We start from the raw sequence: 12,948 nt of genomic DNA, 5'->3' as shown, positions 1-12,948 counted from the left end.
TAGGGACAGGTGTGGTGGTGTGGTTCAGTTTAAGGGTAGAGTTAGGGACAGGTGTGGTGGTGCGGGTCAGTTTAAGGGTAGAGTTAGGGTCAGGTGTGGTGGTGCGGGTCAGTTTAAGGGTAGAGTTAGGGTCAGGTGTGGTGGTGTGGGTCAGTTTAAGGGTAGAGTTAGGGTCAGGTGTGGTGGTGCGGGTCAGTTTAAGGGTAGAGTTAGGATCAGGTGTGGTGGTGTGGGTCAGTTTAAGGGTAGAGTTAGGGTCAGGTGTGGTGGTGTGGGTCAGTTTAAGGGTAGAGTTAGGGTCAGGTGTGGTGGTGTGGGTCAGTTTAAGGGTAGAGTTAGGGTCAGGTGTGGTGGTGTGGGTCAGTTTAAGGGTAGAGTTAGGGACAGGTGTGGTGGTGTGGGTCAGTTTAAGGGTAGAGTTAGGGACAGGTGTGGTGGTGTGGGTCAGTTTAAGGGTAGAGTTAGGGTCAGGTGTGGTGGTGTGGGTCAGTTTAAGGGTAGAGTTAGGGTCAGGTGTGGTGGTGTGGGTCAGTTTAAGGGTAGAGTTAGGGACAGGTGTGGTGGTGTGGGTCAGTTTAAGGGTAGAGTTAGGGTCAGGTGTGGTGGTGTGGGTCAGTTTAAGGGTAGAGTTAGGGTCAGGTGTGGTGGTGTGGGTCAGTTTAAGGGTAGAGTTAGGGTCAGGTGTGGTAGTGCGGGTCAGTTTAAGGGTAGAGTTAGGGTCAGGTGTGGTGGTGCGGGTCAGTTTAAGGGTAGAGTTAGGGTCAGGTTTTGGTGGTGTGGGTCAGTTTAAGGGTAAAGTTAGGGTCAGGTGTGGTGGTGTGGGTCAGTTTAAGGGTAGAGTTAGGGTCAGGTGTGGTGGTGTGGGTCAGTTTAAGGGTAGAGTTAGGGTCAGGTGTGGTGGTGTGGGTCAGTTTAAGGGTAGAGTTAGGGTCAGGTGTGGTGGTGTGGGTCAGTTTAAGGGTAGAGTTAGGGACAGGTGTGGTGGTGTGGGTCAGTTTAAGGGTAGAGTTAGGGTCAGGTGTGGTGGTGTGGGTCAGTTTAAGGGTAGAGTTAGGGTCAGGTGTGGTGGTGTGGGTCAGTTTAAGGGTAGAGTTAGGGTCAGGTGTGGTAGTGCGGGTCAGTTTAAGGGTAGAGTTAGGGTCAGGTGTGGTGGTGCGGGTCAGTTTAAGGGTAGAGTTAGGGTCAGGTTTTGGTGGTGACGGTCAGTTTAAGGGTAAAGTTAGGGTCAGGTGTGGTGGTGTGGGTCAGTTTAAGGGTAAAGTTAAGGAATATTTAGTAGTGAGGAAATGTCAGTAATGGACTTATTGCACAGGTGGCAACCTATCACGGCCCCCACGCTTGAGTTCACTGAGCTCCTGAGAGCGACCCATTCTTTCACTAATGTGTGCAAAAGCGTCTGCAGGCCTAGAGCTTGAGTTATACACCTGTGGCCATGAAGAGATTGAACAGCTGAACTCCTGGAATAGTGTATATAAAATAAATGCAGCCTTGGTGAGACCAAAAGACAAAATATTCAGCTATTTTCAATGATACCACAACTCAGAGGGCCCAGTTTTAATTGACTGAAGCTCACTTATTTGATATTTAAACAACGTGAAGCTGCACATGAACATGAGATATGCGTCGGCTGAAACTAGCAGAAAACAACTGCTTCTACCAACCAAATCTTAATAAGGTACGGTGTATGACACATGTTCATATGGCAGTCTGAGCTGCCATGGCAGAGTTAGCATGAGCTGTTTTTCAGCATGAGCACAGGCTGAAGCTCACAGCAGCTGTCAGTGGATCAGACAGGAGGCTCATGTTCACACAGGTCTGCTCACTAACACACGGCCATCTCAGTGACACTCAGCAAACCTCCGGCTGGAATGGCCAGTATGAGCAGCTGCCAGAGCGGGCAAAATGGCCTCCAGCCGCTGCCAAGGTACTCATTAAAATACCACAGGCTGAACTGGCATGATGCCGTGACAGATAAAAGGAAGCTTCTCCATGTTCTGGAGTTTTTGTCCTAAACAGCTGCGATGGCGAGACTGTATTTTAGAAACGGTTTCTAAGGCTCCGTTTACAATGCACGGTTCAAGTGACCCAATTCCGATTTTCCCTCTCATGTGGCACAGATCGGATATGACGTGAAAAAAACACATGGATTCCGATATCCTCAGATCGGATTCCGGCCTCACTCACATGTGGGAATAAATCCTGCAAAAACATAAATAGTGCAATACTATTTACCATGTTGCTCTCAAAAATGATCAAAGTCTTTATTTTTTCATAGATAATATTTTTCCTATTTTAAAACTTGACTATCCTGTAGTTACATCATTTACTAAGACCAATGGAAAATTAAAAGTTTAGATTTTTATACCAATATCATTCCTGCGTAGTAATCATGGAACTTTGCGGTCGTAGTATGGGTTCAGCGGCGTGATGATATTACAGCTCCTGAAAGAAGTCCTCAGATAGGTCACTTCCAATGCGACCGGCACTAAGTTTGTGTCGTTGCAGATAATGCAGAGTTGCAGCCGGCAAATTATGTCGTGGATTGACTGTGCGATTAGCCATGGTTCTGTGTGTCGTGAAGAGCTGTGATAGTGAGTCGAAGGTGTATTCTATCATCATGTTTCACAGAATACCAACGAAAATCAAGGAACGAAAGAATCAGTGGTTGACTGCTCTGAACCATAGATATCAACACACCGGTAGATTCAAACAAGAAACTGCGTTTGCTCAAAGCATTTGGGACCAGATGACTATTTGGAAAACATGACAGTGTTACCATGGTATGGCGTCTAAAGGATATGGCCAGACCGAGCGAAGTGTATCATCCCCCATGGCTGTAAGTATTACCTTATTTTTGTATTTTTTTTTGTTAGCTTGAACGAGCAGATTGAAGAGCACTGCTGTTGTCTTTAGCTAACGGTACCTGTGAATGTAATCACTTAGCGTGGGGGTTTGCGTGGCCATACAGTATATAACGTTAGTAGTTTTGTTGTAGAGTTCTGGTGAGGTAGTGTATAGTTTGATTAAAATATTGTCTGTATTGTTTATCTACAGTTTCTATGGTACAAAAAACACTACGTTAGTGATGTTACGTTCTGTGCCGAGGCTTCGGAGTGTGACTCCTGCATTGAAAATTATTTGGCGGCCGCCAAAAATTTTGTCCCGTCAAAGCCTTATTTGATCAGTTATTGTGATTTATGAGTGATAGATGACAGGGCACATGATAGAGAGAGCAGAGTGTGCACTCTCTCTGTCTTCATAATAAGCAGCATCGTCTTAGCATATTTCATTCACATATTATGTTAGTCAAAATCAAAAGGACGGAAGACCGACTCCATGTCAGACCATTTTTCCTTGAATTTTGACTCTTCTCTGACTCACGAGTGTGAATCTGCTCTCCTCGTCCCTTCTGCCACAGTCTGTTCAGCCACACTTTCTCTTTCACATCTCAAAAGCTCGTCTTCAGTGTAAGTGTTATTCCGGATCAAATAGATACGGTTCGGGATCAGATTGTCACGCTGGTATGTTGACAGAAGTTTGCCTATTTATAGGCGCTGAAATATCATTGCGTCGCTGCACTCATGAAGGCCGCAAAGTTCCTACGCAGGAATGAGAAAGTAGTTCAGCTATAACGGTCTAAAAAAATAGATACATTTCGTTTTTTGTTGGTCTAAGTCAGCGGTTCCCAAACTTTTTTACCTGCACACCCCCTTCTATGTCCCGAACGGGTTCGTGCACCCCCAATACCCACTTTAAAAAAAACAACAAAGCTTTGTTTTATCGCCATATAAAGACTCATGTTTAATCATGGGCAAATAACTAGAACACGAATGGCAATAACAACATCAAAAAAGTTTCAATATAATGCAACAAAGCCACGCACAAGCTTTCACTTTTAAGAGGATGTGACAGACACAGGCTCAGTACAGAAAGCACGGTTATTTTCAGCCGCATAAAAGAAACATTGCAGCAACAGGCCGCTGGGCCTATTCAATGACTGTGGAGCTAGCATCACCATCATAATCATAACACAACGGTTATGGAAATTAGAACGACAGTACATTGAATTAAATTGCAATGAAGTTACAAACGATCCACAACATTAGAGAGAATCATGTCCGATATAGATAAAATTAAACACGAGGATCAATCTGAAACTTTTCAAGTGCAACATCAAACATAAAATGTTTCACTGTTCTCTCCGTCTCTTTTGCCACCAAATCCTCACTCTCTCTTGGTCCCTCTCCTTCTTCGTCACTAACTGTCCCACTTGACACTTTCCCTGATTTGAAACGAGTTGGCACGCATAGAGATGTGACGTGTGGAAATTTTCCCTAGGGCATTTAAATCACTAATTCTATCTCACCGAAAGGAACATATGCACACGGCTGCTCCGGTATTAATAACGGAGCAGAGCAAAGTGAGTGCTTTCAATGAATTCTTATGAAAGTTAAGCTTCCATATGCATGAACTGAAACCGCGCCAGTGCGCGCACCGTGAATGACAGCTCGTCACTAAATGCACACTCTGTGAGGCCAAGCAGATTTTAGTTTCGGTTTTGAATTAGCGCCGATTCGGGGGCGGTTGCTTGAACTGTGGGTTCATTAGCCTATTATTCTTAATGAAAAATACAACAACACACAATGACAAACTCACTTAAATTGGCACTTTTACATTTCACTTTGAAACCAAATCTTCCGTGATCATCTTGTCTTTTTTTTATTGTATGGAAAATCCCTTAAAAAAAAACAGACCGCCATTACATTTTTCCTCTTGCGCACCCCCTGGTGTCAGCTTGCGTACCCCTGGGGGTGCGCGCACCACACTTTGGGAATCCCTGGTCTAAGTACACGATGTAACTATAGAAGTGGCCAGCAGCCGTATCACCCTGTAGCCCAAGACTGGTTTCCCACTGAAGCTAAGCAGGGCTGAGCCTGGTCAGTACCTGGATGGGAGAACAACTGGGAAAACCAAGAGCTGCTGGTAGAGGTGTTAGTGAGGCCAGCAGGGGGCACTCACCCTGTGGTCTGTGTGGGTCCTAACGCCCCAGTATAGTGATGGGGACACTATACTGACAAAGAGCACTGTCCTTCGGATGAGACGTTAAACCGAGGTCCTGACTCTCTGTGGTCGTTAAAAATCCCAGGATGTCTTTCGGAAAAAGAGTAGGGGTGTAACCCCGGCATCCTGGCCAAATTTGCCCATTGGCCCCTGTCCATCATGCCCTCCTAATCATCCCCCTCTCCTGATTGGCTTCATCACTAGGTCTCCTCTCCACCAATCAGCTGGTTTGTGGTGAGCGTTCTGGCGTAATATGGCTGCCGTCGCATCATCCAGGTGGATGCTGCTCATTGGTGGTGGTTGAGGAGATTCCCCCCTTCTATGTAAAGCGATTTGAGTGCCTTGAAAAGCACTATATAAATCGAACGCATTATTATTATTATTATTATTATTATAGAAGTGTCAAGTTCAAAATAGGAAAAATATTGAAAGTCTTTGGTCATTTTTTTAAACGTGATGCTAATGGTCTAATATGATTCAATGATGTATGCTAAGCTATGATACAGAGATCGGCTGAATGGATTCAAAAACGGTAAAACTCAACTGTTTAACTCTAAGGGACTTGGAAAATGAGCCTATTTTATAAAAAAGTGCAGTGTTCCTTTAAAGATGTGTGGAAAAGTGCAGACAGCAAACCATGATTTTGACGGCGTCCATTGCATTTCGCACCATTTTCATTTCTTTTACGGTTAAGAACGTCTTGGGCTGTTTCGCAGTGTAAATGCAGCCTTATTCTGCAACATTACAGCTGGAACAACAACATAAACATTATGACCAAAAGCGTCTAAAGTGAGTTATATTTTGCGTGATGTTAATAGCTGTGCTGAAAGCAACAATAGATAATTCACGTCAGATCCTCAAACTGTGAACTCAGGGTGAACAAAAAAGTCTATTCTAGGACAATTACAGTTTAAGATACTCATAATAATGATAAAATGATTTTGATTATGTTGTGAGTGGACTGTGCTTACAGAGTGTGAGTGTGTGTGTGTGTGTGTGTGTGTGTGTGTGTGTGTGTGTGTGTGTGTGTGTGTGTGTGTGTGTGAGTGAGTGTATGTGTGAGTGAGTCTGTGTGTGTGTGTGTGTGTGTGTGTGTGAGTCTGTGTGTGAGTGTGTTTGTGTGTGTGTGTGTGTGTGTGTGTGAGTGAGTCTGTGCGTGCGTGCGTGCGTGCGTGTGTGTGTGTGTGTGTGTGTGTGTGTGTGTGTGGGTGTGTGTTGGCATGTTTTTGTGACATATGAGGACTCAAATGTGTATAATGCCATGGGTATGACACAGGTATTACAGGAGAGGGTGAAATATGAGGACATTACCCATGTCCACACTTTCTCAAAAGGCTTATAAATCACACAGGATGAGTTTTTATGAGAAAGTAAAAATGCAGAATGTTTCCTGTGATGGGTAGGTTTAGGGGCAGTGTGTGTGTGTGTGTGTGTGTGTGTGTGTGTGTGTGTGTGTGTGTGTGTGTGTGTGTGTGTGTGTGTGTGTCCTCACCTGTCTTTGCACACACTGTCTCATACACCATATGCTGTCCACTGGTGCTGTGAGTGGCTGGAGTCTCTAATAAAGCTTTCCTGTGGACAGACAAAGCATAAGTTATAAGCATAAGTATTATTGCATAAGCAAAAATGCATTAATATTACCATGAACTGCATCAGCCTAACTATATGAAACATTTATTAACACACACAAACACACAGATGGAGATGAAATGCTTGTAAATTAATGAGATCTTTATAGCAGATACTGCACAAAATGCATATAAATATCAATATCTCCCAATAATAAGTCTTAGTGAGATGATATTTAAATCATACAATGCAAAGCAACACAATGATTGACTAATAAAGCTGATGATCATATCTGATATTCATGATTTCTATAATAAATTCTGCATTTGCTCTAAGTCTTGAAATTATGACAGCTCATGCACGTGTGTGTATCTCTGTTTGGATCGTGGTTAAAATGCAGTGGTTGCCTCTCACTTCAAATGGATATTTTTTAAAGGCCAGTTTGGCCAGTTATAGAGCAAATAAACAATAAATAAATTTGCTTAAAAAAAAAATTAAAAAAAAAAAAATCTGCAGCTGGTATTGGAAATAGCCAAATAGCTGGTAAACCCCTCTCTGAATCAGCCATGACACATCTTAAGGTAGATGTTGCCTTTCATCAGGGCTGAGGTCAGGGCTCTTTGGCTTTGGCAAAAGGCTGGTGACCAAAGATCTAGAGGCTTATCAAATATGATACAGTAGTTTTAGGGTTAAGATGATGTGTTAAAGCAGTTTAAAAGATGTGTTCGAGAGCCCCACGTGTTAAACCCATATATCTATATATATATATATATAATGTTAGATAATGTATAATATATATGTGTATAATTATATAATGTATATAAATGTTTACACAGGTGTCAGAGATCACAATAGGCATACATAAACATAAATCAATATACCAAAAAAATAAAAATGTTTACATTTGATTTTTTTCATAAACAGCCAAAGTTGTGGCCATTACAGAAAAGGCATTTCTTCAAGAAATTCATTCTCTGTTGTGTCTTCATAATTACAGCATATGATCAGTCCACATCTCTCATTTAAGATTATTGTCAAGTACTCCAACTTATTTGCATTTGTGCCTGATTGTATTAGCTGCCTATTCAAATATAATTTCTGCTTCCCCCCCCCCCCCCCCCCCCCCTCCCCGAGTTGTGACATTTCTTATCATCACAAACACACTGCAAAGGTTTAGAGTTTTTACAGCAATAACCGAGTTTAAAGGGTTAAATCAAGCAGAAATAGCTCTCTACTGTATTAATTGCAGGTCATTATTGAATAGTGATTACGTTACACACACACTGACTCAGGTCCCCTGTTAGATAGTAAATCACGACGCCTGTGTGTTTGCTGTGACATTTCTTATCATCACAAACACACTGTAAAAGATAAGACATGACACAGCAAACACACAGGCATTGTGATTTACTATCTAACAGGGGACCTGAGTCATTTATAAATCATAAATCAATCAAAAGTGGTTTGTTTAAAAAAAAACTCACAAATGTATACGGTGGTAAATCCAAATGGACTGCATTTATATAGCGCTTTTAACAGCCCCTATGGCCATCCAAAGCGCTTTACATCTTGCCTCATATTCACCCATTCACTCTCTCATTCACACACCGACGGCGATGTCAGCCATGTAAGGCACCATCCAGCTCGTCGGGAGCAGCTGGGGTTAGGTGTCTTTCTCATGGACACCTCGACACTTGGTCAGGCGGAACCGGGGATCAAACCACCAACCTTCCGGTTTGTAGACAACCTACATGAACCACTGAGCCACTGCCGCCCCTAAACATGGTAAAACATAGGCCAAAAGTCACAGATTATTTATACAAATAACTTTAGCTAAAATAATGTTTTTAATAATATCTATGTTAACACTTTAGATGTCAAGTTTGTACAATTTACCATACGTTTTATTTTCATAAATAAATAAAAAAATCATTATTTTTAAATGATTATAAGCTACTGTCACAAAAAATATTTACAAAAAGTAAAGATTCTGAAAGCATTGAATGAGATCCCTTAATAATTTAATAAAGTTTTACGGTCTGTCCACGGCCATGATGGATGGTATTTACTATATTTATTTGTAGAAACTGAAGACACACACATTTTGATGGCAGATGTATTTCTAATTACATCTTGGCTGTTTAGATTTTTTAGTCGTTTTTTTCTTGGATCCTGTAGTATTTAATTTTAATGTAATGCAAAGTTTGAAACTAGTCAGGGTATTTAGTAAAGAGATATAATCTATATAATGTTTGTTCCTTTAGTAAGCAGCCTGTTAAACAGCAGCTCTAGAGTCAGAGGACAGCAGGCCATTCAAACAATAGAGGAGTGTGTGTGTATGTGTGTGTGTGTGTGAACGACGTGTGTTTAAGGGCCATTACAGCTCCTGTTTCAGCCTACAGGGGTGCTGCTGAGAATGGCCTTAAACACACACACACACACACACACACACACACACACACACACACACACACACACACACACACACACACACACACACACACACACACACACACACACACACACACACAGTAGATGAGTGTGTATATCTGTGCTGCACAGAATGAAGGCCATGTTTCTGTGCCGTTTGAGTCGTAAGCCGTGAGTTCAGCAGCCCTAATGACCTCCATCATCCCGCCGCTCCTGACCATTAACAGCAGGAATAATGAAGAAGGCTTGGCCACTGAGAGCCAAAGCAATTATCCGAGGCAGAAACAGGGCCCAACACGCCTGTAACTTTGCACATTAAATCCACTAAGCATTTTTGGTGAACAATAAATAAAGCGGCGCTAGTATTAAGCTCCAGAAGGGGAGCAGGCCGCATTAGCACACTAATGAGGGCACACACTGCTGCCTTGTAGAGTCCACAGAGCTGTCCTTTCATTTGGCAGCTCAGCCTCGGCAGCACAGAGAGAAAAGCTCTTAATGACACGCCACATCTCTCCGCACAGGAAACGACACTTCAGTGCTCTATTAGCGACTGGAGTTTAAGACCGCTAGTGCTAGTGTGCAACGTTAGGCGTGGAACGTATTAAATCAAGGCCGCGGGACTCTGAAAATTAAGATTTTTCTAACCTTTACAAGGCCAAATCCATTTACACCTCAAATAAACCCTTTTTCTTTTTATGAAACAAAAAAGAGCAGAGTGTTTAGTTTAATAGCTAGTGATGTCACTAACTCGTTGTAGTCCCGTCCAGCCATTTGTTTTAGTCCTTAAAGGGATACATCACCGCTTTTTCATTATATTTTCATATTCATTTTCATATTATGTTATTCCCTTAACTAAGATGAGAAAACTGAAAAAAATTTCAGCCGGGAATTTTTACTGCGCCGAGGCGAAGTACTCCCAGTAGAGCTATTCCGCCACACATTATAGTTCTCCTTTTTAATCCGCTTAGAAAAACGCCACGTTTTATTTTATGTCATCTTACTTGATCGTTCAGCTATTGGTGTAACTGTATTTAAATAGAGGAAACGTGGAGGCGTTTGGTCGCTTCTAACTTGATCTCTGTTTCGTACCATAGTGAATGAACTGGGCTTAGTGGGCTAAGCTAAATGCTATCAGATCGTCACCGCGCGTCAGAGAGATTAAGAGCACACACTGAGACGAGAGAGGTGTGTGTCAACTCGCTTTAGTTAAGGGAATAACAGTTTATTATGAAAAAGCGGTGAAGTATCTCTTTAAATTTCCCATATTCTTCAAAATATCTCCTTTTGTTTTGAGCAGAAGAAAGAAACTGTCCCTTTAAAGACTCTGCTGTTGTCCTGAAGCCATATGACCTTCCTTATTCTTTAAAACAACAAAAGTAGAAACTAAAGAAATGTCCTGCTTATGCTCATCCATATAATGAAGTGAATTTGTCCTGATTTAATAAATAATGCAAGAGTACAGTAATGGTGTACGTCATGTGTATGAGCTCAAGATCTCTGTTGTGTTCCAGTGGTTTGCCAAGCTAAACATATCTCCTTTGGTGTTTCCCTAACATAGAAAGTCTGCATTTTAATATTTGGGTGACCTATCCCTTTAACATCTGATTGATCCATAGTATCGAAAAATAAATACTATGTAAGTCAACGTGGCCAATGATATTGTAAAAATGATTATTAATGTTGAGTAAAAGAAAACATTTAAAAGAAATGTTTTGTGTCTGGGGAAAAGGCATTTTCTTGTACGCTACACAAACTAAACCTGTCGTGAGAACCATTTATAAAATAGATTATTGTGTTACGGACTTCACATTGGTTTTTCAAACTGGGAATAAGGCGAGATAAGAGCGCTGAAGCGGTCGATGACTCTTGGAAAACTGCTGCTATAATCCTATCTGCACGTCGCGGTTTATGACGAGAGAATCTGTGAGCGCGGGAATATGAAAAATACAAAAAAGAGTCGGTGGAGGAATGGACTTTTTTTTTTTTTTTTTTTTTTTACAAATTCTTTACATTTAACAATTTATTTAAAAGTTTAAAGTATACTCAAATATATAAATAGATAGAAAACCCATTTTACTTTACAAATTCACAATAAAACTTCAGCCACCTAACCCGACCACATCAGGCCTAATTAAACTAACAGCTACAGCACTAATAACAGCAGCCGTCTGGATTCCTGCTATCAGCTTCACTTCAGCCTTATTTTGCAGAAATATGACCATATTCTCTGGCTAAATATTGTAAAATGTGTTGTGCTTCTCATGACACAAAGCAGCCACTGAGCGTCGGTTTTATTACATTTGATCTTTTTATTCAGAATATACACAAACTTGTTTAACTATGTCATGAACTATCTGATATTCTGATTTTCATAATTTTCTGAATAATCTTTTTTCTGTTTGGGACGGAAACAAGAAACAAGAGTATTTTTCTCACCCCATTGGCAGATCATTTTGCCTGTTTTATATTTATATATTTATTCTTTATTTGACAATAAAATATTACCCCAGAATTAGCTACACAGCTAAATTTCATCTGTTGTCCCTGGGCAGGAGTACACCAAATCATCAAAAACAAACCATACAGATTAAATACAACAGAATAAAAATTGGGTTTTTCATGTAAAATACATGTTGTTGTTTTTTTTTACCTTGCATAATTAATGATCACAAACCTGACTTGCCTTTAAAAATCTTTTCAAATGTAATTTAAACTGGACTCAGGTAGTACACTGTCTAATATTAGTTGGTCAACTATTCCAGTTAATAACAGCCTTCACAGAAAAGGCTGATGGACTTCCTAAAATGTGCTTCAGTCACCTCTTTACGAGGCTCTCATCTGTCTTAATCTGTCATTGTGCAATGAAACACACATCTTTAGAGGTGGAAATGCATTATCATTCACAATTTTATACATTCAACTATAAATGTAAAATATTACAAAGTTTATAAAAGATTATGTTTTTGAATTATAAGACAATGATGATATCTGTTAGGTTTCTTATCAAACACTTTAGGCAAAAACTCTCTTCATTTTGATTTTATTTTCAACAAAACAAGAAAAAATATCTTGTCGTTTTACTGATCTAGTAAATGCATCTTGATTTAAGAATTGTTATTTAGACTAGAAACAAGACACAATGACTGAGTAAGAAGGGTATTTTTTGCAGTGTGTGTTATATCTCAGTGACACTGACGCTAATGGAGAACGTCTCTCCTTCCAGCCCAACTCCTCTAGAGTCTTCACCTGTCTCTTATTCTGTTTCTCTTCCATTCTTTGGTCAGTTCAGTGTTTCCATCTGTGAATTTTTTGCTTTTCTGGCTTCCGTTTTTCCCACACTTTCCCATGACACACAGGCCAACCACAAAAATGCAGCGCGGTGGAGAGAGTTGGGGCTCAGGAATTCCTCACGGAGCGGGTAAACACGGCACGGCCGCGAGCAAACACTGCAGCCTTTAACTCCACATAACCCTGCTCTGTCTTCTCATATCTCTTTCAGCTGGCGCTTCATTCACCCTTTCAGGAATTACCTCCATTTCCTGCCGCTCCCACACGCGCCTTTCCAAGCAGTATCATTAACTCAAGACTGTCTCTGTGTATATCCCAAAAAGAGTGCAGAAATCTCCCTGATCCTCACGTGAGTGTCCTCTCTGGACACACAACGATCTCTCCAGTGGAGAGAGCTTCAGACGTGAGAGGTGTCCGCGCTCTTTTCCACACAATAACACAAGTAATAAGGAAAGTGTCATTTTGTTCAGGCTGGGAGTATAAATCACAACCCACTTTTGTTGCAATGTCTGTCATGAACTCCTCTCCCTAATGTCGTTCCACACCCGTAAGACCTCCGTTCATCTTAACACACAGTTTAAGATATTTTATATTTAGTCC

The 12,948-nt window shown here is 41.1% G+C and overlaps 1 protein-coding gene across 1 annotated transcript in view; it reads right to left on the bottom strand.

Moving 5' to 3' along the window:
* Nucleotides 1-12,948, bottom strand: part of ttll5 (tubulin tyrosine ligase-like family, member 5) — a 219,989-nt gene that overhangs the window by 17,895 nt on the left and 189,146 nt on the right. Inside the window, exon 30 of the mRNA XM_067456243.1 lies at nt 6,554-6,633. Coding sequence (XP_067312344.1) covers nt 6,554-6,633 — 80 coding nt within the window. The remainder of the gene's footprint in view (nt 1-6,553; nt 6,634-12,948) is intronic.

This window comes from Pseudorasbora parva, chromosome 10 (assembly GCF_024679245.1).
Source record: "Pseudorasbora parva isolate DD20220531a chromosome 10, ASM2467924v1, whole genome shotgun sequence".
NCBI classification, from domain to species: Eukaryota; Metazoa; Chordata; class Actinopteri; order Cypriniformes; family Gobionidae; genus Pseudorasbora; species Pseudorasbora parva.
Note: the sequence above shows the minus strand (reverse complement) of the source record. Positions and strands in the feature narration are given on the sequence as shown.